This window comes from Fundulus heteroclitus, unplaced genomic scaffold, assembly GCF_011125445.2.
Source record: "Fundulus heteroclitus isolate FHET01 unplaced genomic scaffold, MU-UCD_Fhet_4.1 scaffold_37, whole genome shotgun sequence".
Lineage (NCBI taxonomy): Eukaryota > Metazoa > Chordata > Actinopteri > Cyprinodontiformes > Fundulidae > Fundulus > Fundulus heteroclitus.
In genome coordinates this window covers 3,566,741-3,592,277 of record NW_023396781.1, presented here as the reverse complement: position 1 = coordinate 3,592,277, position 25,537 = coordinate 3,566,741, and the positions used below count along the sequence as shown (strand labels likewise).

At 39.8% G+C, this 25,537-nt stretch overlaps 1 protein-coding gene across 1 annotated transcript; it reads left to right on the top strand.

The window, feature by feature from the left end:
- The first annotated feature begins 16,107 nt into the window (after positions 1–16,107).
- wbp1la (WW domain binding protein 1-like a) lies at positions 16,108–20,637 on the top strand. Its single transcript, XM_012852074.3, has 4 exons — positions 16,108–16,407; positions 18,073–18,175; positions 19,212–19,373; positions 19,724–20,637. Exons 1-4 carry the CDS (start codon positions 16,345–16,347, stop codon positions 20,164–20,166), a joined length of 771 nt encoding a protein of 256 aa, XP_012707528.2. The 5' UTR covers positions 16,108–16,344; the 3' UTR covers positions 20,167–20,637.
- Positions 20,638–25,537: the final 4,900 nt, after the last annotated feature.

The following is a 25,537-nucleotide window of genomic DNA, read 5'->3' as shown; positions in this document are numbered from 1 at the left end:
ATTTTGCCCAAATTAATTGTAACTGGATATGTGTGTGTGTGTGTGGTATATAATATATATATAATATATATTATATATATATATATATATATATATATATATATATATATATATATATATATTTAATTATTTTATTATTATTTATTTTTTATTTTTTATGAACTGAAACATGTTTTTAAAAAGGGATCAACATTGCAGACATATTTGATCCTGCATGAATCGACTTTAAAATTTACTTTTGTATGATGTGAATTTGTGAACTTTTGTAAAGCTGTATTTGGTTTTGTTTTGGGTTTTTGTTGTTATTTTTCTTTTGTGTTTTCTTAAAAAGTCCTTCTAAAGACGACCACTGCAAATTAGCTGTAGCTATAAATGGTGTAGAGTTTACATGTTTAATGCATACATTTGTCTCTATCAAACAAATAAAACGAACCTAAACTAATGCACAATATCATGTTTGGAGATAATCCAATTCAACATTTACAATACTTTCCAACCCTAACAATATAAATATAATTTCACTCTGGTGTTATCAAATGATTCATGTGAATATCTAGAAAGACATAGTGAAGATAAACCCAAATAGCAAAGCAACCCAATACATTTTAAGCCAAAACATGCTGCAGCCTGCTAGCAAAGGGCAAATCCAAGAGCTTGAGGCGATGCAAGTCCAGAGCCCAAAATCTAAACACATAAAATCATGTGCACACACAGCCTGTATGTTCTTTGAAGAAAACACAGCACAGCCTTTTTTCCTTCCAACACTTTAGAGAGGCAGTTTCAATCCAGACGAACCCTTTGAAGGGGTTAAGCCATGTGAACCTCTTGACAAACCCATGGTATCACCATGCCAACATGCTGTTTGTGTTTACATGCATTTGACCCTTCCAGGGTGATTACACACAGGGTGGGATTGGTGTCTTTGACCTCCTAAATTCACTTAGCACAAAGTGAGGATTCTGTTGTTGGATTATCAAACCACACATACAGTACACCTGGTGTTCCACGTGTAGAACGACAACACCTCTTGCTCTTTGATGGAGTGACTGGATTAGGGGACGATTAGAGCGTGTCAGAATCAGTCACTTCCCAAAATGCAACATGAAACATCTAAGCACACATGAGAAAGCTGGAGCACTAGAAGGGAGTGGAAATGTTTTGGAGAGCCCACAGAGAGTGACGGACATCATCAACCTGTCCCAATGCTCCAATCATACTGATACACGGACAGGCTTTAGTGGTCAGATTCTGCTGTACACACCAGAATGGCTGTTGCAAAAATTAATTTTCATGTAATTGAGACATACAGCTAAGGATTCCTCCCAAACAGCAGGGATCACTATTGAGAAAACGGCCAGGCTATTAAAAACAAATACCCAAACATTGTGCAGGAATAAAGTTTGTCATGCAAAAAGATGCCAAAATTAGTTTGCTGTGACATTGTGACATGTTACACATTGCTAAGCATTGGTTTCTAGAGTGTGGTCAAGAGAGAACCTTGGACCAGCTATTTGTGTTCAGCCACATCCCCACCAATGACCAAACAAAGCTAACAGATATGAGTATCTGGACGAAATGTAACTCATTATGAGCTTTCCACAGTGAGCCTACCAAAACATCATTAAGTGTTCTAACATGGAAAATCATCTTTTACTGTAGCTATTCAGACAATGAGAGCCTGGTCAGTGGTCAAAGCTTTAAAGGCAAACTGTACAAAAACGTGTTTAGCAAAGCTTTTAACTGAGTCAGTTCAGTTTATTGTCACTTCCATCATACACCTTCAGCACATAAAGACGTGAGATACTGTTCTCCATGGATCATGGTGTTCAATAAAACAGAAATAAAAGTTAAAAAGGTCTGCACACACACACAGATTGTCATCAGACTTAGAGTCATTCAACTGCACATTCACAATGTATAAATCAGTTATATATGTCAGTCCACTGGTAAATGGACTGAATTTATAAAGAATTTTTCTAGTCATATTCGACCACCCTTGCAACTCCTGCCATGGATTCTGTAAGCAGGAGCCTGTTCCAGATGCTATTGGAAGATTGATAGAAAGATATTCCACTCCTGGGGTCCGTTCTTCGTACGTTGCTTAAAACATCCAAGATCAAATGACACATCCAAGATGATTTCATCCGGCTAATCATGATCCGGCTAATTGGGTTCTTCCAACACACCTGTTGTTTATGAAAGTATGGCTGGATTGAGTTATCTGAGACAACTGCGCGTTCATGCGTTTGTTTAAAAGGGGAAATGTATCGTTAGTAGAAACATTGATCAGCAAAGCTGCTATTGGCTGATCAGCATGGCCAAAGAACGGCCACAGTTTTTCTCCCAAGGAGAACACAAGCTTTTAATGGAAGGTTATGCTGAATTTGAGTTATTAATTAAAACGGCAGGGAACACCTCAAAGTCTGTTAAAGCCAGGAGAGAGGGCTGGCAAAAAGTAGCAGACAAATTAATGCGTAAATACTGTCCATGGTAGATGTTTCTATCACTTTCTACAGTATGAATTTTTGCATTTTAATAATTTCATATTTACTTTGTTCTTTTATATCAGAGCCTCCACAGGAGCCACTAGAACATGGGGACAAGTAAAAGTGAAATACAAGAATATTCTACAAAATGGTAGCCTTTAATTATTATACTGTATTTTAAAAAGGCACTTGTTATGTCAAGAGATCCAAATTTCAGTGGCATTCTTTAGAGACGGGAAGTAAAGGACATGTGCAAACTGGGAATTTAAAAAAAATAAATCTTTATCCATAAAAAATGAAAATCTTCCTTTTCCAAATCATCCACAGTTAACACGGTAAAACTGTATTGCTCCGTGGCTAGATAATCCATCCATAGTTTTTTCTAATATAATATATGGTTTGGCAGGAAGCAAGCCTTTCAAAGTAAAACTAAACTTCACAATAAAAAGGCCTGAACGAATCTTCTTACTCAATATGATAAAAATAAAAAGCAAACCATTATACAAATAACTTAAATATTTTGTATTTATGGCTCTAACACCACTTTTTCCTCTTTAAAAGCCACTGTTAAATGATGTGTTTGTCTATTTATAACAGCCACCAAGAAAAATCTCTACAATTACACTGTCGCGCTGCGCTAAAGGATCCTGTCTATTGCACAATACGCGATTAATTCGAAAAGCTCTGCAAATTATTCTTGCACCTTCTGCAACAGGTTGCTGTCGTAACAATGGAAAAGACATGGCTACGACAGACTTCCCTATCTCCTCCGCTTAAAAAGCTGCGATCTAATCCTACTCACGAGCAGGCTTAAGCTTGCAAACATGTTGCTATGACAGCAAGTCCAGGATGAGTTTCGAAGAACCAAACAATCCAAGATCATGGCAAATCGTCAACAATCAAATCCAGCTAACTGAGTTAACGATGTACAAAGAACGGACCCCTGGATTTGAAGCTATGTTTGTACCAACCATGTCGCAGGTCCAGGTTGTTGATAACTTCAAAACATTGATAGCATGTATTAGATTTGTGGTTCTCAAAGTTTTGAACCAGCTCAGTAAATACTAAATTTCCGAGTACCACCACAGTGTGGTGGTACCCGCGTGGCTGTAGGTCACTAACCCACAACCCACAGCGTTGCGGGTTAGCTTCGGTGTGAGTGGTTGAAATAGCACGTCGATAAAGATGACAGACAATCATCATCTTATCCAATCATATGCAAGGATTTTTGATAAGGCCCAGCCTTCAAAAAAGGCAATTCATATGGAGAGGTCCCAGATGGATGTGAGTGAAGCTAGGTGGAGCGAAATCCATATGGCTAGAGTCAGGTTAGACTCAACGTCTTCTGGAAAGAAGTGTTTAGAGTACAAATGTTGGTCCTTTGGAAGTTGTGCTCTTCCAACAGCTTTTTCCCGTTGTGGTTTTCTTCTTTTTTTCATGTGGGAAACGATGAGGACTCATCTCACTTTTTCCATTGTTTTTTGTTTTGAAATTACAGCCAACAGCAACACCGTATGGTATTGTCTAAATTTACACCAGTGAAACGCAATACAATAAACCACAGACTTACATATGTATATATGTCTATGCAATAAACTACTCAGATTGCAGTCCAGTAGGACCTAACCGTGTCAAATAACCCAGCATGCATTGTACAGGTGAGAAAATGGCGACCTCCATGGATGAGAAATATAACAAAGGATAAACAATTTTGAAGTAAATATGAGGTTTTACGGATAACAAACAGAAAGATTTAAGTTAATAGGAAAATTACAACATATTTAATCCAACATGTTCAACTAATTGTGGTTCCCTTTAAAGTTTTGCTGCTGTTGTTGCTAGGTGAGGTGCAGTCTCCACCGATTGGGATCTAATAATTGGAAGGTTTTGAAAACAGACACAAACGAAACATTAACTTATTTCCAAAAAAAAAAGTGTCATGATTTGTCTTGGATGAACCCGGACACAGCACACACACACACAGAGCTGGTTTCGAGATTTTATTGCAACAGCAGGAAGTGGATGATGAAAGCCAGAGTTAATTTACCAGACGAGGTTGTAGGATGCAGGAACTGGCAGACGGGAACAGACTGGAGCAGACAGAGCAGGACCAGGAGGCGGACAGGAACTGGACAGGCATGATGTTCTGAAGACTGAGGACGAACCGGTAACCAGGAACAGACTAAGGTGAGTATATATAGCAGGATGAGCAGGTGGAGCGAGTCCATGGTAATTGTAGCCTGACAGGTGTTCCTAATCAGGGCTGCACTGGAGAAGGAGCCAGGAAATGTTCAGAGTGCAGCCTTCAGGCTGCATCATGACAAGAAGGTGGATGTTTTTACAAACAGTAGAAACCCAAATGGAATTGCATAAATGTGCAGAAAGGGAAATTTTCACAATAGTTCACCTGTAAAATATACTGATAACTGCAGAACTTTGATCATTTAGAGAACGTTTGGTGTTATCTTATTAGCTCTTCATAACAGTTAATTACTTTCGCAAGCTGTTTGTCATTGTGTTGACACCTAAATGTCTGCCAAAGGTTATCTAATAGCCACCACTAGTGTTACTTGTATCACAGCTTGAAAATCTCAGAATTAGATCACATACATGAGTGAATATGTCGAAACCTGGAGCGGGATGACACTACACGTTTATGCAGAAGATTTGACCTGAGAGGCACTCCCTTTGGATAACTTTCTCATGAAAGGTGCTTGCTTCAACAACAAATAAGCTTTTCATTGTAGCAGGACTAGAGATTTAATCAACTGGTTTTGATTGCACTGTATTATAATTAAGATTGAATTGGACTGTATGTAAATTGATCTGTATGTGACTATATAGTCATAAATAGATAAATTAGAATATGCATTTCTAAGAGCCGTATGTCAGATTAAAAGTTTGGAAAAAACAATAATCTTTGAATTGGTGTTAAATGTACTTTTCATTAAGCTCCCATTTCTTTATGAAAAAATATGCTTTTTATTGGTCTGATGCGACATTCAAATCCTAAATTCTGTGTTTTTATTAGCTGGAGGTGGGGAAAAACCCTAATTAACATAAAGGATTGAAAACACCATCAGTCTGTGTTAATCTATATAATGTGAATTAAGTTACTGAAATAAATTAACTTTTCAATAATTTAAGGAATATGACAAATGAACATATAAACTAAACTGCCAAAAAAAACAGGGTCACCCTTCCATAATTGGGATTTCAGGTGTCCCAATCACTTCTATGTCCACAGGTATAGTCTTTAGGTATAAATCCAGGACATGTCCAAGCTGATTGCTGTTATTAACATGTGAAAGTAGGTAGAGTAGCCAGACATTGTCCTCTAGTAAAGGTGGGAATACATTATAATACTATACTGAAGAAAAAGGTTTGGTGCAGTAAAACTACTAAAGTATATTCATCACACAAAGCTACTCTAGTAAATTTACCAGAGTAAATGTAACTGTGGACTTTTACCCCTTTACATGTCAGTCATTCCTTGGTCCCTTGGTCACTGTTTGACCAATCTGTATAATCTGACCCAATCTGTATAATATGATTGAACTTGACTTTGTAAAGTGCCTTGAGATGACATGTTTCATGATTTGGCGCTATATAAATAAAATTGAATTGAATTGAATTGAATTAACCTAGTTACTACCCATCTCTGTTTGTGGGACTTAACACTGTGGTAGGGCGACTGTGACTCAGTGGGAAGAGTATTTGTCTAGCAGTTCAAAAGTTGTAGGTTTGATTTCCTAGGTAAGACACTTAAACAAGTCTCCTTATGATTTGCATATTAGTGTATGAATGTAAGTGCGACCTGATGAATGTGGCTCTAGTGTAACGTGCTTTGAGCGGTCGGTATAGCTAGAAAAGCACTGTACAAACTTAGTCCATCTACTACCAGTCAGTCCTTTTAAGTGACTGGGAACAACAGCAACTCAGGCATGGAGTGATGAGCCACGTAAAAACACAGAGCAGGGTCAGAGGCTGCTGGGCACAGCACACAGGGGTCACAAACGTTCTGCAGAGTTATTAGCTACCCTACTCCAAACTTCACATATACTTCAGATTAGATCAAGAGGAGCACAGAGTTTCATGGAATGGGTCTCCATGGCCAAGTAGCTGAATCCACACTTTAAGTTCAATGCAAACTGTTGATATAGTGATGTAAAGTACACTGATGGTGGACCTTAGAGCCATGGGGACATGTTCTTTTGGAGCAGTGAATCTTTGACCAGAGACCTCAAAAAATAAACTTCTTAATCAATCGCTTAATCTGGATGGCATTAACTTGGCCTCTGGTAATAAAGTAAAAAATCTTGGTGTGATTTTTGACCAAGACATGTCATTTAAATCCCATATTAAACAGGTTTCCAGAGTTTCCTTTTTTCACCTCAGGAATATCGCCAAAATTAGAAACGTTCTGTCCAGGGGTGATGCTGACAAACTAGTCCATGCATTTGTTACTTCAAGGCTGGACTATTGTACTTCTTTACTATCAGGAAGTCCACAAAATGCAGTTCAAAGCCTTCAGCTGATCCAAAATGCTGCAGCAAGAGTTCTGATGAAAATCAACAAGAGGGATCATATTTCTCCAATTTTAGCTTCCCTTCATTGGCTTCCTGTTAAATCAAGAATAGAATTTAAAATTATTCTTCTAACATATAAAGCCCTTATAATCAAGCTCCATCATATATCAGAGCTCTGATTACCCCGTATGTTCCTAACAGAGCACTTCGCTCTCAGACTGCAGGTCTGCTGGTGGTTCCTAGAGTCTCTAAAAGTAGAACCAACTCCCAGTTTTGGTCCGTGAGGCAGACACCCTGTCTACTTTTAAGATTAATCTTAAAACTTTCCTTTTTGACAAATCTTATAGTTAGAGTGGCTCATGTTACTGGCCTTGCTGCAATGTGTCAAGTAAAAAGCTTGAATGTATGGTGTTATCAGGGTTCTCAGATGCCCCCGAAGCACTTTTAGTCCCCATGTGACTAAATGATCTGATTTGGTGTGGAAACACCTAACTAACCTGATCTCAACCTGACAGAACACATTTGGAATAAATTAGCCTGGACATCTCGTCCAATATCAGTGTCTGGCCTCACAAATGTACTTCTGGAAGAATGGTCAGAAATTCCTGTAAACACTCCTAAACCTTATTTCAACGCCAATTAGCATTGGCAATAGACTTGACAATATATACTGTATTTGTTGTATTGGACTAAATTGTATAGATGCCAAATTAGCTTCTTTAAAACATCAAAATTAAACTTGTTTGTAAAGGTGCCTTGAGATGTAATTTGTTGTTGTGTGAATAACATTGAATTGAACTGACACACAAAAAATGCAAATAAATGTGTTGCTTAGTTTTTCTATTTCATTTCATCAGCATCTATCATTGTAGCTCTCGCCGTATGTTTATAGTGGCTGTCTTGCTGGTACAGACCTTGGAATTTTACGTCCCATGGGCCATAACTGACCCATATGAGTTTGTAGTAAAAGTGTAAATCCATGAAGACCAGATTTGTAGGCAGCTGTCCTGACAACACACCCTCACCTGATATATGGATCTCTCTCTGCAACTCTAGAGGAGTTGCAGAGTTGCCAAGTAAAACTCTTGGTTTTACTTGGTTTTACTTAATGCTCTTCTTGTCCAGTCTGTCAGTCCAAGTGGACCTCCAGGTCCTGGTAGGTCAGCAGCAGGTCCATCCTCTCTCCAAGTCCAGATGATGGATTGATCAGAGCTCTGGGAGACGTTCAAAACTTGGGATGTTGTTGTAGAGCCTGGCCCTGCTTTATACTGGACCAGAACCTTCTCCCTGACCCATCTGCCGGGTTCCTGGGTCTCCATTGTGCTGGCTGTAATGTTCTATGAAGAACCTCTGAGGACCAAAACGGAACAGCTGCATTCAGAAACAGGTGGACATCTCACCAGACTGAGTTATCATAGTATGTGCTTCATCCTGGTGTGATTTTACAACTCACATACAGTAGGAGGGATTTGTTTTTCAACATATGGCACAAAATGTAATCCATTAACGTTTTTAACAGACTTTTTCCTCATTCAAACTCATGAATATTTCAATAGTTTTCAGTTTATATATATATATATATATATATATATATATATATATATATATATATATATATATATATATATATATATATATATGTGTGTGTGTGTGTATGTATATATGTGTGTGTATGTATATATGTGTATGTATATATATATATATATATATATATATATATATATATAAACTTTGTTTCAATAAAAACCCTCTGCAAAACAATTGCTTTTAGCATCACTTGTGTCTGCCTTTATTTAATGCCTGACAACATTTTTCTCATTAGATGCATGTATATAATTCAAATCTTAACAATTCATTCATCACTATTTTTTCCAAAAGGTGAAACACTCTTTAACAAGACAGATTATTGGTAATAAATTATTATTATTATTATTATTATTATTATTATTATTATTATTATTATTATTATTATTATTATTATTATTATGAAAGTTGTCTTAATTCTTCCTTTTAGCGTACTATTGGAAAGACTGAAACCACATGGTCATGTCTTCATTCACCTTTTTGGTGACCTTCACCTCTTAGAAAAAGCCTTTGATCAGAACTTTACAGCATGAGCTGAGACTGATGCACTATGCTTCAAATCACTCAGCATAGTGCAGTGCAAACAAGAAGTGTCTATTTTCTTAATGCCTCACTAATTTCTGGATTGATTTGTTGGGGCTTGGAGATTAGACTTCTATAAAAGACCAACTAAGACAATATTGTTACCAATGGGGCCATCTGGTGGGCCAATGTTAGTACTCAGATACAGATAGGAGCTGTGGAGAATAGCTGTGAAAGCATCTGGAATTGTTTCACTTGTAGCTCAACTCATACATCACCTCCAAAAAGTATTCATACGCCTTGAATTGTTCCTAGTTTGGTTACATTATAAAATGCAAACATGAATGATTTTTACAGCAGTTTTATGTGATATAGAAATTACATGGGGAGTAGATGCCTTGTGGTCAGAGCAGCACGCCTGCTTTCTGAGCAAGACCCTTAACTCCAGATTTAGCTTCCTGGGCACTGGAAGCTGCCCTCTGCTCCCTGAGGGATGGGTTAAATACAGGAGAGAAATATCAATGAAATGTACGATTGCAATGACAAAATAAAGATTTCTTCATAATTTTAAAGCAGAAGACAAATGGTGCATGGTGTTTCACATTTTTTACACACAAAAATGTATTCAGCCCCTGAGTCAGTACCTTGTAGAAGCATCTCGGGCTGCAGGTCTTTGGGGTTCGTCTCTACCAGCTTTGAACATCGACACATTCAGTGCTGCCTGTTCTTTGTAAAACAGCTCAATCTCACTAAGATTGGATGGGAAGTATTTTTTTTCACAACTGCTCTTCATCTAGCTCCCACCAATAACTCTGACCCTTCACTCCTGCAGAGAACTATTCCCACAACATGATTGTACCACCACCGTGTTTCCCAGTGGGGATGGTGTGTTTAAGGTGATGTGCAGTAGTTTTCCACTACCCACTGTGTTTTATAGCTGGGTTCAAAACGCTAAGTACTCATGTAAAGAGCGCTTTGTTCCACATATTTGCACTGTCCACTACATGGTTTGTGGCTTTATTGCAGACATGTTGGCTTTCTCTTAACAACAGCCTTATTCTTCCATAGGGCTCAGATTTGAGGAGTTCAAAATTAAAAGTTGTCTTGGTTAGGTCTGCAGTTGTGCAAATGGACTGAGATTTAATTACATACAGCTAGAACCGGTTAGATGACATCTGAAAGCATTGGATTTAATTCAGAGTGAGCACAAAGAAAGGGGCTGAATACCAATTCATGTCCACATTTTTGGATTTTAATTTGTTAATCAAAACTGAAAGTCACATATCATTCATCTTCAACTTGCCAATTTAGTGGTGGTCCAGCAGATAATAGCCTAATGAACATACATTAGGCTTTGTGGTTGTAATCTGACAAAATGTGAAAAAGATAGGAATACATTTACAGAGTTTTGTGCATGAATTTTGAGATCTACTAACAACTGTATTACTTTGGTTCATTGTAATAAAAATCTGTTTTTAGTGTTGCTTGTAATTCCACACAGGCTTTAGCCTCTATTCTGTACATTCAATGTTAAAAATCCCACTGGGAGACTTTATGAATCTGTCCACAAACACATAAGCAAATGGCTGTGTCATGTAAAGTGTCATACTTACCCCACTGGAGGCATAACATTTCCCACCTTCCTTTACCAAACCCCCTTTTTGCTTTTACCCCTTTACATGTCAGTCATTCCTTGGTCCCTGGTGCATAGAAGACCTCAGACTTGTCAGACCTCCAGCAGTCCCTCAATGAAATGTCCCTCCTGCTGCAGCCCCCATCCCTCTTAACCCTGCCAAACAAAAATAAAGTCACAGTGAAGACAGGGTTACCAGGGCTTTGCAGATAGGGCTCCTGCTTGGCAGATCAGTCAGTGGATACCTGATTGTCACTTGTGGGGTTGGGCCCTTAATCCTATTGTTCTCTGACAGGATTACTCTTTGTGGTCCCTCTCTCCCTGTGGCTGCACGCAGGAGAAAGGCCAGATTAAGGGGATTAGCATGTATCCTCCTGATTTGCCCTGATAGGATGTGAGGAACCATTGACTTTTTTGGAGGACCATGAATGAGGAGAGGCAAAAGGTGCCTAAATAGGAGGTCATGAAAGACAGTGAACAATGTGACAATGTGATTTGTTTGCTTTTGTTCCTTCAAACTGGTCTGCAAGGTTCAAAGGAGCCGGCCAGCTCTGTGGAGAACAGCCATCCAGCAGCGATGGACGGACAGGTGAAAGGCCTCTATTCATCAGAATTACTGTGGGTATTCAGCTTCCTTAGAAGCAACTAAAGCTGCTAAACAGACGGTCATTTTGCATGAGATTGGCTTTCTGCATTTTCTCAACATGTCAGACATACCACTACCAACACAAAAGGATCAACATATTTACTCAAGTGTCACTCCTTACAATTCAAATTTTAAACAAATCTTTGTTTTAGCAATTAAAATCTAGTTGAAATTGAGATTTTAACTAGATTGTATTGATATATTTTAATATATATCAATACAACAGATCTATCTATCTATCTATCTATATATATATATATATATATATATATATATATATATATATATATATATATATATATATATATATATATATATATATATATATATATATGTGTGTGTGTGTGTATATATATTCACAGAGTTGGAAAACCCATCTCACCAGATAAAAGGTTTAATGGAGAAAATTTGCAGATCATGTAGTATTTGTGTGGCAATTTTAAAGGCAGCTTTACTTGTCCTTATTTGGACATCCTGATGATATAAAGACAGGTGGCTCCACTACAAAGAGAAACCCTATTATAAAAGCTTGCAACAGAATGGTGAACCATGTATATTACAATCTCACTCCAGCAGTATCCAAAAAGGGATGGATTCTTGAAAGACATATGCAGCACATCAGTATAATCATTTAGAAAACCTATTAAACAAGACTGTGACTTCTACATAGCACTGCTTCAGATCAGAGCAACTACAGCTGATAGCAAGTTGCCTTCACATGCACGGCCGCTCTTTGGAAGATATGACTCTTCTTCCAAGCCACACAGAGCCTGACAAAGAGGGAACCAAACTCAACTGCACCTGACATCCAGCAGCAAGGCTCAATAAATGCATAGAGCCCAACAGCTACATAGTGCAAACACCAAATGGAAACAAGGCTGGACAAACCACGAGCCATCTAGGTAAACGGTTTTACCAAAATGCAAAGAAAACCACAAAAAGGGCGTATTCTGGTGAGCTGGAACATCAAGTGGAGTCAACAGAAAAAAACATTCAACTAGGAAACTCTGTTACTGAACTGCTTGAGGTAGAAAACAGCAGTAAGGTGGTGAACACAGCCTTAACAGTAACCCACCCTGCCCTTACAGAAGGCCTGCAATTAGGCCAATTCATTATAAGTACAATTTGTGAAGCCACAGTGACACCTAGAGGTGATACAAATATGTCCGGAGAAATAAGGACTTTTGTTGCTGTTCCAAAAGATGGGGATAAAATTAAAACAATGTATTGTGGTGGTTTAAAATTACACCAGTTTAGCCAAAGTGTCCCTGTTCCTCAGGCCCCACTGTCCTACATGTTTTAGGTGTTTCCCTGCCTCCACACATCTGACTTAAAGTGGTGATGAAGTGGCCTTTGGTGTCCTTGATGGCTGCTGAGGAGTTAATGCAACCATCTGATGCTGATGTGCAGGAGCAGAGACACATCTAAACATGCAGGACAGTGGGGCCTGAGGACCAGGGTAGAAATCTACCATAGAAGAGGTTGTATATGTAGTGTCTGGAAAACAGCTAATAATCCCCCGGTCCTTCCTGATTATTTATGGACGATCACACTTTAGCTTTCTCAGTTGCCTGCCTTAAGTGTTTTGAACATAATGTTTGTTATTTCTGTACTTTCAAAAGAAATTATCACATTTGCCTTAACATTTATACTTTTATATCTGGAAAAGAATGTAATTTATTCATAGGCAAGTACTGATCACTAACCCTGTTTTGCTCTTTAACAAAAATACATCATCAATCAGTCTGAGGGAAAGGTTTACACACCCTGCTCCCAAAAGCTTTTTTTTTTTTTTTTACCTCCTTGTGTCCAGATCTCAGTTTCAGCTTTGACTAGGCCCAGAGCTTTATGTTTCTTATTTCTCAGCTATTCCTTGGTGAATGAACTGGTGTGTTTAGGGTCATTATCATGCTGCAGGGCCCAGAGCTGCTTAAACTTTAACTTTATTCTTACAGATGGTCTCGAATTTCCTTAAGCACCCTCTAATACATGGTAAAATTATTTGTGGGTTCTATGATGATAAGGTGACCAATTTCTTGCTGCAGTAAAACATCCCCAGATCTTAACACTTCCACCTCCATGCCTCACAGCTGGTATGAGACCATCTTCTTGGAATGCTCTATTTGGTTTATGTCCTGGTGCTCAGATAATTGAGTTTTAGACCAGCTGTCCTAAGAACATTATTCCAGAAGTCCTGACCTTTCTCCATGTTCTCACCAGCAAACTTCAGTCTGACCTTCACGTTTGTCTTACACAGATGGGTGTGATTCTAACTGTATTAAATGAGAAGAAATATGGGTTGTCCATATTTAGTCCTCACAAGTAATTGCTAATTTAAAAATTATTTGTTACAGTGTTTCTAAGGGGTCAAAAAAGAGCAAAACCAAACCTGCACCGCCATCCGTGGGTAATCTGAACTGCTGTTTGGTGTATAAGCACAAACAACAGTTAGAACCCATCCCCCCACACCTATGCGGAGAGAGGCCACCCTCTCGTTCACCAGGGTAAACCCCAACGTATGGGCACCAAAATGAGGGGCAACAAGTATGCCCACTCCTGCTCAGCACCTCTCACCAGGAACAACTCCAGAGTGGAAGAATGCCCAGCCCCTCTCAAGGAGACTGGTTCCAGAGCCAGAGCCATGCGTTGAGGTAATTACGACTATCTCTAGTCGGAACCTCTCAACCTTGCGCACTAGCTCAGTCTCCTTCCCCACCACAGAGGTGACATTCCACGTACCAAGAGCCAGCTTCTGCAGCTGAGGATCAGAACGTCAAGGTCCCCGCCCTCGACTGCCACCCATTGCACAATGCACCTGACCTCTTTGGCCCCTCTGATAGGTGGTGAGCCCATTGAAGGGGGACCCACGTTTCCCCTTCAGGCTGTGCCCGGCCAGGCTCCATGGGTAAAAGCCCGACCACCAGCCGCTCGCCAGTGTGCCCCACCTCCAGGCCTGGCTCCAGAGTGGGGCCCCGGTGACCCGCATCCGGGCATGGGAACCTGATGTCCATTTATTGTATTCATCATAAGGGGTTTTTGGGCTGCTCTTTGTCTGGTCCCTCACCTAGGACCTGTCTGCCTTGGGTGACCCTACCAGGGGCATAAAGCCCCTGACAGCATACTCTTAGGGTCATTGGGACACTCAAACCCCTCCACCACGATATGGTGGCAGCCCAGGGAGCAACAATATTCAACTATTGTTGGACATGATTGACGACAGAGAATTTATGCTTGATGACTATCACATTTAGTTTATTGATGTCTATAAAGCAGTTAATGCCATAAGCCATGCATTTATGTTCAAGATTTATGAAATAATCTTCCAATCTAACATATTTAAAAGTTATTAATACCCATATCAGAGCTGCAACAGCTCAGTCAAGTTGGCACATTGAACAACTAGATTAGTCTCGGAATTAGACAAGGTTGCCCTTTAAGAGCATTCTTATTTCTTCTGGTCACACAGATTATGCCTGTACATTTCAAATAATGTTAATTTCAGGGTATGGTGGCTTTAGATAGTCACTTCAAATTATCATAACTGGTAATAGTGCAGTTTTTTACTAATTTATATGAGGTGAGTAAAGCAATTCATTGTATACAGCAGGGCTATTCAACTAAACTACTTAGGGGTTACAGTTACTAAAGGCCAACATCTCAGGGGCCAGACATTCAGCAATTAAAGTCATTATGTTAAACAAAAAGGATTACAATGATTGGTTACCTTTTAAATTTGTTTATTTTAGTGCATCAAATCATAAATGTAATTAGTAGAACCCCAATATGTAATTCAAAGAAAGACGTCAAATGTTGAAAACGCAATAATCTTTTAAAAAACTGACAAAAAGGTGAGAAAATAGACATCAGTTTTTGTACAACTAAAACTGATTTGCTCAGTGTTAGCCCTTTCATGTTGTACAGAATAAATCCACAAATTAAAGGAAAATGCATGAACCATAAAATGCCACCGAAACTTTACCTACAAAATTTACCCGGTTTCATCAATTAGCTCTCCTAGCTTGGAAACCTGTTTACAAGCACAACTTCTCCTTAACTACATGTTACATTTGGAAAAATGGCAATATTCTATATGATAAGGAGTCTCTTTACAACAAAATACTGGATTAAAAAAGTGGTATTGTGCTTGTCCAAAAAATCCTAAATGATAATGGAATCATTATGTCAAACACCAAATTTCTGTCCAGATTTAACGTAGCTGTACCACCTAAAGCGTATGCTGTGCTTTTGATGTTTTACCCAACACTGTTCCAGCTCTTTAAATGAACAAAATATGATATTTCAGTTAGGAGCCAGGTTAGAAGCACTATAACGATAGGTGAAGTGGAGGTAATTAAAAAGATACATTCCAATAGATCTATCAGAACGTGTCTACAGAGGATTACTTTGCCTTCTGGGAGATTTTTTTGGTCCTCAGGTCATCAGTTTTGTTTTTGTTTCATTATATCAGCAATGTGGATTAAGCCCTTTGAGGGTTGATAATTGTAATTATCATCAAATGTTTGGCATCCTGTTGTTCCTAACACATCCCATCTCAGTATGGATACACAGCATAATTTCCCTCTAAGGACATCTGGTGTTGTTTTTTTGTTCTTGAACCCGTTTCTCACCAGTTGGTGGCGGTAAAGCACCAGACACGTGCTATAAAAAACGTCGAAGAACGCGCACGTGACATGCATCCACGTGACATTTGTTGGGAGTTCCGGCGCAGGAATGTTTTTAGCATGTTCATGGGCTGCGCTTGGAGGAGTAGCGTCAGAGTGAAAGAGAAAGAGCCAACTCACCGGGGACTCGGTGGAGGAGGATTATTAGGGACTTGTACTTGATTTGCGTCAATTCGTCGTAGTTTAACCCACTTAATGTGCGATCTTGTTAATATGTGACCGCTAGCTTCAGTGACGTTTTTTTTATATTTTCATTTTTGATATGTCTTCGCCGAAGTTAAACGCTGGACTGGGAAATTCAGCTACGTCAGCCACGGTAGTGGAGGTAAGAGCTAGCTCGGTGCTAGCCCTACCCGTGTTAGCTCTGAGCTTAGCCCGGGTTAGCTTGTTGAATGCAGCCGATGACTTCTAACGACAGAAGATAGGTGGTAAGCTGCGACTGAAGTTTAAATTAAAGTCAGCGCAGAAGGACAGGATGCATGTTGCTGGTGAAGACTCTCCGTCATCCCGGGCATGATCAATCCAAAAAAGGTTAAAAAAACAAACAAAAACAAAAAAACTGAAGCTTTCGCTTCCTATCCCGGAAGTTTGCTCAATTTAAAAAGTCTGGAGTCCCAAAGTCTTACAGACCTGCCGGCGAGGCCTCGTTAGAGCTCAGGAGGACAGGAGCAGTTGAGTTCTTGTCGCTGTAAACAGAGTCCACCATGTTTTTGTGTCGCTTCTAGCTGACATTTAGTATAAAACAGTTCTTTCTTCATTTATCTCTCAAATGACTCGTATCTGGAGTATAAAGACACTTTTAGTTTGGCTGTGTGTTGTTTTTAGATTATTTTATTCACTATGTATTGTTTTCTTGTGATTTATGATGTTTTACTAAAGTAGATTTTAGTTTTTCTATTTTTATCAACTGATTCTTTTAGGCATTTTAAGGATTTTTAATATAGTTTTATTACAATATTGATCCTTACCTTTGGTGTCTCATCATCCAATTCAGTTTAGCACCTGTTCCATAACAAATGTCATCTCTTCCCACTTCACACACAAAAAAAACTGCCATTTGATACAGAAATGTGGTCAGTTCAATCCTACAGATTTCATCCATTAAAATTGATCCTAGTTATCAAAGAATGCAGTCAAGTTCAGTTTATTTTTCAGATTGTTTAGTTTTCTGTCTAGGGAAACCCAGCAGGTTGCATCGAGTCTACTGCCTTCACTCCTCCTGGATGAGCGTGGAGCCACAGTGGACGGTTGACTGCGTTGCAGCAATCCCTTATACTGCATGAATATAGCGACAGTGGAGAGGAAAACTCCACTTGAATTGCGGTGGGGGCACAAAATTAGTACACGGGCTGTAAAACAGTACCCAGGTTGCTCTTTGGACACCCCTGGTCTATAGGATGAAAGACAATACACAGTTAGTTGCAGAAATGGCTACATTTTGCCAGTAAAAAAGACATGGTTAAACATCATGAACTATTTAATTTCCTCCATCCTTAAACCCATCCTCTGTTACCTCAGCCCTGTATAGCCCAAGTCCTTTGCTGTTGTCAATGTTTTGTTTTTGTTTTTTTGACACTATTTCCATTTTTTTTTTACTTATAAAGCACTTTTTGTTGGCCTTCATATGAATAGTAGCACCAACGTCTATGTGATTGATTATAAGTTCTGTCAGAAGAAAATACAAATACATGTGGTTTATGGTAGCGTTTCTAACAAAAAATCTAGGAAAACTATTACAATATTGGGATTAAAGTTTCTGATTAGTCACTAGATAACGATGCGTCTTTCTCTGGTTACACACCTGGACAGACTAAAAGTATATTATTTAAGTGTGATCTAAACACACAACTGCTTTCACTCATCATTGTTTATGAAAGACGAAGGCCGGATGAAAGAGATGCATTAAAAACAATGTACATTTGCTGCTGACTGCTTTGGTGTTGTTCTCAGACTCAGAGGTGACTGGGATGTTTCCGTTCTGTGTTAACAGGCCGGGCTGCTCTGCCAGGGAGGGAACAACCTGACCTACGTTTGTCAATCCGGCTACTGCTGCGGGGAGGCAGAGTGCTGCAGTAACTACTATGAGTTGTGGTGTGAGTTAACTTTCTATATTCTCCTCAGATAGGAAGGACACCGGGTTTTATCTGCAATACATGCATGTTTCTATCTTAAGACAATCCCGTACTAAAAAGCTGGATAAGGTAAGATCCAGATTTTAAACAGAACAATTATGCCGTTATCTTCTGTATTTAAGAAAATCTTAGACACTTGTTGAGCTTTGGCTATACGTCTCACTTGCTGCTACTCCTGTTGATGTAAAATAACAGCTTTGTGATCTGACCACAAATGTTCAACTCGTTTTGACCTCTATGGAGGTTCTACAACAGGGGGACGGGCGGGCAGGAAGATGGAGTGTTTTGGGCGACCCTTCCACCAATTCCTCAGTGTTGTCAGCAGTTGGCATAATGTGGCTTCAAGACTGAAGCCGATCCAAATGCTTATTCTTCAGCCTCAATTATACTTGGTTGTGTGCTTGCAAATGTGAGGACTAAATGATCCACCACGCCAATCAAAAGAAACCCATTTTCTTCTCCGTGTGCTATATTCTTTGCATTTTTTTGCTAAATGTAGACAGGAAGTTGACCTCCATCCTAACAGGAAAAGTGTAATCATGTCTGATGCACCAGCCTACCCGGTGGTGCTGATGTATGGCAGCCTGGCTTCTGTCAGTCTGCCCCAGGGCAGCTGTGGCTGCTAGCATAGCTCACCACCGCCAGGGTGTGAATGTGTGAATGACTGATTGTGGTGTAAATCACTTTGTGGTCGTCTGACTTGTTAAAGCGCTACACAAGTACAAGCCATTTACTCCAGATAAGTAGTATGACATCTTATACTCTTGTAAGGCACAGGCCTGTCACGACAAACAATAAATCAATTAATCACTCAATACATTTTAACCCCATGAATAATTAAATTAAACTTGATAATTTTTGTATGCGTGCTTGAATGGATGTTTTTGCTCTATTGGCTCTAATTTGTGTATGTGGCCAAAGTTTGGATTGATGCAGTAGTAAATGTTTTCAGCTACGCATTAATATGCTTCATTTGTGTCTTGTGATTGCTCTTCAGGGTTCTGGCTGGTGTGGGCTTTGATTATTATCCTTACTGGCTTTTGTATATGTCAGCACTGGCGGGCCAAGCAGCGTTTCCAGCAGCAGCGCCGGCAGAATGAGATCAACCTCATCGCCTACAGAGAGGTTCACAACAACTCTCAGTTACCCCTCTATCTTAGTAAGTTGGCTACCTGAAACTGTCTTATGCATCTTGTTGCTTTTACACGTTACTTACAGGGTCCCTGAATGCAGCATCCACTCTCCTGGTTCGCAAAGATCTATATCTGTTGTGGACATAACTGCGAACATCCATGCATGTGGCCAAACAATATTACTGGAAGGCAGAATTGTATTATTAGATATTGCATTCAATCAGTTATGAACCCACAATGCTCTTAATACCAACAGTGCATCATTCAGCACTCCTTCCATAGCGGAGTTGATGTAGTCAATGGAAGTGTGGGCATTGTGCTATTTAGCAATAGATCTGCACAAGTACTAACTTGTCGCCAACACTGTTCCCTGCAGGACTTTTGCCTGTCTACCTCCTGCCGGCCTATGAAGACGCAGTCAACCGACCAGAAACCCCCCCTCCTCCTTACACGCCTCTCCAGTTGGTGCCACCGTCCTCTGACCCTCCAGAGGAGGCCTTTAGCCACCACTCGGCTGTCTCCATTCAACATGATGACGACGTAACGCTCGGGGGGACTCCAGAGACAGCGCAGATCTATTCCAGCAGTACCGTTGGCCCGAACAAGGATTCAACCCCAGGCAGGTACCGGCGCTTCACTGGGGATTCTGGGATTGAAGTGTGCGACAGCCAGGACCACCTGTGGGATCAGCCCGAGTTTTTTGACAGAGAAGAAATGTTAGAAGAAGAGGGGGTGCGTGGAATGGAAGAGCCAGGTGACCACCCTGACCCCCGCAGTGCACCTGCAGCTGAGGACGGCCAAACAAAGTCTCCTGGGTGATGGTACTAATGTTGTTTTTGGAAAGTTGTACCTTTAGTACTAAAACGTTTGCTCTCTCTGTGTAACATGATGCACTAGTCCTCACCACATGACCAAAGAGGACGTCAGTGGGGGTGAGGTGACAGATTGACTTCTCTTGGGGAGGTTGATCATGTAGCACTAGATTTTCTAAGATGCAAGAAACTACAGCGACAACTAAAGAAACAGTTGACTTTTATTTCCAACCCAAAATCTGAGCATCTCCTGAGCGCCTGCTGTTTTAAGCTGATTGGGATTTACAGGGATAAGTACTGAGACTCAGTATGAACTGCTCCAAGTAATGTTGTTGGTCCCTGGGCACTGTATTTTAGATTTTATCTCAACAACCTTCTGTCTGATTTGTAATAAGACACTGGTCTGTGGTATGCAAGTTGTGTTTATTCATAAATGATATTTAAAATGTATTTTTATCATTTAAACGTATTAGTTAAATATTGGTTAAATGTCTTCTCTTTGTGCTATATCTGTATTATTGGGTTATGAATGTTATTAAGTTCGGCAGAAATGAAGCTGGAACAACCTCTACAGTGTACCATTGGCTGAGGTTACGCTGACCACAGAGAGGTTCTGTCCACTAACCTAGTAGTTCATCCCCTGCAGAACCGTCTGGTTCCTTTATGCAAGCTCAAGGCAAGGGACTAAATCAGAGGGCAGCTTCAGTTCTGGTCCTGTACCGGTTTAGGTAGGCACAAGACCTGAGCTGCTTTTTGGCATCGGCGCGTGTTCAGGTTTTTAAAAGCTGCGCATCACATCATACCTTCTGTTTACGTAGAGAAGATAGGACTGTGATAATCCAGCTGTGTGGAGCATAGATATGTAGCGCCACCCTTCCCCCACCCGTTGCTGGCCAAAAGAAGTTGTCCACTTTATTTCATACTTGCTTTAAAGACTAGGTTGGCTGGAGACATTTCAGGTTGTGATAAGAAGGGATGGTGAAGGTGAGGACACTAAAAGAGCCCCACCCATCGGTCTTATTGTCGTGACAGCTCCCAGCTGTTTGGCAAGAGAAGCTCATCTTGTACAGGTATGTTGGTGTTAACACAGCGGTTCCATAAAGCATAAAGCTGGTGCCTTTATTCCAGATGATCACACTGTGGGACCATAGAGACCCATTCCTGGTCCTCACAGATACAAAATCAACTGGACTGTGTTGAACTTCACAGTGCTGTATTTAACTCATTACCAAACTGGACTTGGTTATATCTGAACTGAGTGGGGGTATTACCCTGTCTTGTCTGAATGTTGTTAACTGGTGCTGAACCGGCTGCTCAGCCCATCAAAAGCAATGCATCACAAACTCAGAGGGAAAAACTACCTCTAGCTGACCTTTGTACAGACCTGAGATCCTGTCATGACTTCTTTTCCTGTTCACAATGACTGGGTGTATCTGTTGGTGCTACTTCCCAGCATTTAGCACTTTTGTATATAGTTTTCAACTTCTGCAGCTGGGAAAATGCTTTAAACAAAGACTTTACTGTGTTTCTGTCACACTGCTCCAACATTTCTTCCTGTCAGTCACATTCACTCAGGAGCTGATCATCAGGCTTGCTGTACGGTGCTGTATTTATAATCAACTGATCCGATTTATTAGCACTGTTTTAGTGAAGTCTGCTAAGAGCATCTGCAGACTAGCTCTAAGTGTGGGTACAGGTAGAATAACCAGCATGTTGCAGTTTAAGGTTATCTTCAGAGTACAAACGTTTGATGATGCTTACGCTGCTAGATAAACCTGAGCACTGCAAAAAAGGGAACTTAAAGTAAGTAAAAATTTCACTCTACAATTGAGTGTGTTTTTCCTTAATTTGAGCAGCTAAATAAGACTATTTGCCAGTGGAATGAGTATTTTCATCCCTAAAATAAGATAATTAGATATCCTGAGCTTGAAATAAGATGATGGAGATGAATTTTTCTTTTATTAAGTGCAAACATCTTATTCCATTGGCAAATAGTCTTATTTAGCTGTTCAAATAAAGGAAAATACACTAATTTCAAGAAAATTTTGCTTACTTTTAACTCCCTTTTTGCAGTGGCAGTTAAGGGCTATGGAGCAGTGGAAGGGATCTTTAGCACGCTGTATGCTCCCTTTATACAGCACATGTTCAGTTGCCTCATCAATGAATGTATTTTTACATTTTGTACAAATTATGATTAAAAGTTATTAAAATAACCTGGTTTATTTCTCTTTGTATTTGATAAAAAAAAATTATTGTTAGAAGTTTACTCCAAGAACTGTCCTGCTTGCGTTTCTTTGGTTCATTTCATTTTTTGGACGATTTTAAGGATTCGTACCCGGGAGCATGCTTCAGCACTTAAGATTCACCTTCAGAAAATCATGAATCCCACTAGGGCTGTTTGTCTGCAGCATGCGCACACACAGACATGTCGCGTTCTCATTAAAGGACACGTAACAGCAGTTCGATTTTATTTATATAACGCCAATTCACAACATGTCATCTCAAGGCACTTTGCCAAGTCAAATTCAATCAAATCATCCAGACATATTGGTCAAATTTTCCTATCTAAGGAAACCAAGCAGATTACATCAAGTCTTGACAAGCAGCATTCACTCCTGAAAGAGCGTAGAGCCACAGGGACAGTCGTCTGCAATGTTGATGGCTTTGCAGCAATCCCTCATACTGAGCATGCATGCATTTATTTCTCTTCTTTTTTAATATCAGTTCAAAAGTCCTTTATTGATCCCAAAGATAAATGAAATGATGTAACTCATGCAGTTTCTTTAGAGAGTTGTAGATGCTGCAGGCAGTAAGGACCTCCTGTAGCGGTCGTCTAACTGCGGTTCTGATCAGCCTCTGACTGAACACACCGTGTTGTGTGTAACCGTCTGATGAAGATGCTCAGGGTTGTCCTTAATGTTCTGTGTTCATTAAAAGGTCAAAATTCTAAGAATTCCTGATAAATGCAGCTATTTTCATATTGATTAATGTGCTTTGTCTTCCATTTGCCACATTACACTTTGATTTTAATATTTTAGTCTATACACCATTCCCTTTTTTACAAGTCAAGAGAGTTTAGATGTGGAAATTAAGTTGATTTCAGTCCTGCTGCCAGAAAGTCCCCTGGGAGGCTGCCCCCCCCCCCCCCCCCCCCCAATCAAAAACCTGTTCAGTGTTGTGCTCTTCCAACCTACAAAAAGCTATCAGGGATAAACTGGCTGTGGTTCAGCCAGGTTCAAGATTAATAATTTGTGCTCAAATGCACAGAATGCTCTAAAAAGTTGTCTGGAAAAAACACGCAGGAGCCCTGTTAAGTTCAAATACTCAACAAACCAGCTAAAAAACAGAATAAACCATGCAAAACAGAAATGGGCCAAACTGATCCTAACCTCTGCTGAGCTGTCTAATAGCTGAGGATGGAAACATTGGAAGAATCTCTGATCTAGTCGGGGGACATAAGACGACAGCATCCTGAAGTCTGGTGCTGAGGTGGGATCATCATGATGATCAGGGTATTTTTGACCGCCTGACCAGAGTTATTTAACTGGAGGTGGCAAACACAGAACCAGCAAAATCAGTTCATGAAAATACTTCCAATACATGAGCAGTAAGATGACATCACATTTCTTAGCCTCTTTAGCAAGTGCTTACTCTGTTGTCCCCGTTATGCAAATTAAAAGTTAGGAAAATAACCTGTTGTTTTGTCCAAATAGTTGATACATTGTTTTGTTTTGTTTTTTTGTATCAAATCTCAGCTGATGGTTGCAGAGATCTTTCTAAGACTGCAGTAACTGGACACCCTCACACTGAATGACTCTGGCTTTGTGTTCAGTTTGGACTTATGGAAGCAATAATCATCTCTTTTGTTTTTGACATATTTAGGTCCAGATAGTTATAAACCTACTGTTTCAGAACAACATGATCGGAGTCAGAACCTCAAGCCATGACTATGAAATCTGTTAGTCGGGAAGTTGCAAATCAACATAACAGGCTGATCAGAATGAGAGCAGTTTCTTGACAGATTGTGAAGCTTCATTTTGTTAAAGGAAGCGGAGAAACCCTAAAATAAAAGCCACTTGATAACTAGGTTTTCTCAGGACAATAATCAGTAAAAGCTACCTTTAGCATCAGCCATGCTTTTGTTATCCTCCTGTGCATCCTTCTATTAAAGATATCATTTGTGGGTCTTTGAAAGCTTTTTTTGATTACCATTTCTGACTAAGCTCTGCTTCATTTACTCCAATCCCAGGCTTGACAGAAACCCCTAAACTTTCTACAACACACCTGTAGTTTGAACTGTTCCCAGTGGTCCCACCTGGCATTGTTCCAATAGTACTTTTTTTTTTTAAGCAGGACCAGCTGCATCGGTCCAGTTCCATGTTTCTGGAACATTAGCCACCTGATCCCGCCAGTTGTTTCTCAGCTTCCCTGATAGCTGTCCATCTGCACTGAGATCTGGACTGTTTACTGGATTTAAGTGTTTTATATCGAGAAAACTTTCACTTGGCTGGATCTCTTTTAACATGTCTCCCGATCAACAAACTTTATGTGTGGAGCATTTGATAACAGACCATTTTAAGTAGCAAACAAAAGGAACTCCTTACAGATTTTTACATTGTTGCTTCGCTGTCTCAGACAAACACTTCCGGGTTTCAAATGATGGTTTCATCTATTAAGAGACAAAACCTTTCCAAACCAAACCATTCACACCACACCTGCTGTAAAGAACACCAATCCAGCCTACCTTGTGTCAGCGGTTCAGACTAGTGATGGTGGCATCATGACATGGGACTGTTTTCTTGGCTCACTTTGAGGCCCCAGCTGTGCACTGCCTACCTGAAACTCTGTTCGTCCCACTCAAGATAGTCACCCTCAGCAGGATATAGTGCCACTTCATCAGAAATTTCAGATCACGTCAAGCGGGTTTGTTGGAGATGATGAGTTTCAATGTCCCCCACATTCACCAGATCTTATCCATCAGAGCACCGTTGGGAAGTGATGCAACAGGAGATTCTCATCAGGCCCATGGGACTGTCAAATATGTGTGATGATATGTCATTATGAACAAATATATTGATACTTTGTTGAATCTATGTCACACAGTCAGTTAAAACTGTTCAGAAGAGTGCCCAGTTAGCAGTTTACCTAATAATGTGGGTCTAGATGCAATGACAAAATAGTAATAATCAATTTATACCAAATGGAAATTGAATGTTGTTTTATCTCATATTATAGGGGCTTTTCTTCAAAGAGTTGTAGAATTATTTTTGTTTTAGTTGAATTGTATATGTGCTCATAGCCTCCTCTCCTAAACAGGCACCGACATCCTGTCATAGCTATTCCCAGCCGGCAGGTGGCAGCATGCTGCAACAGCTGCA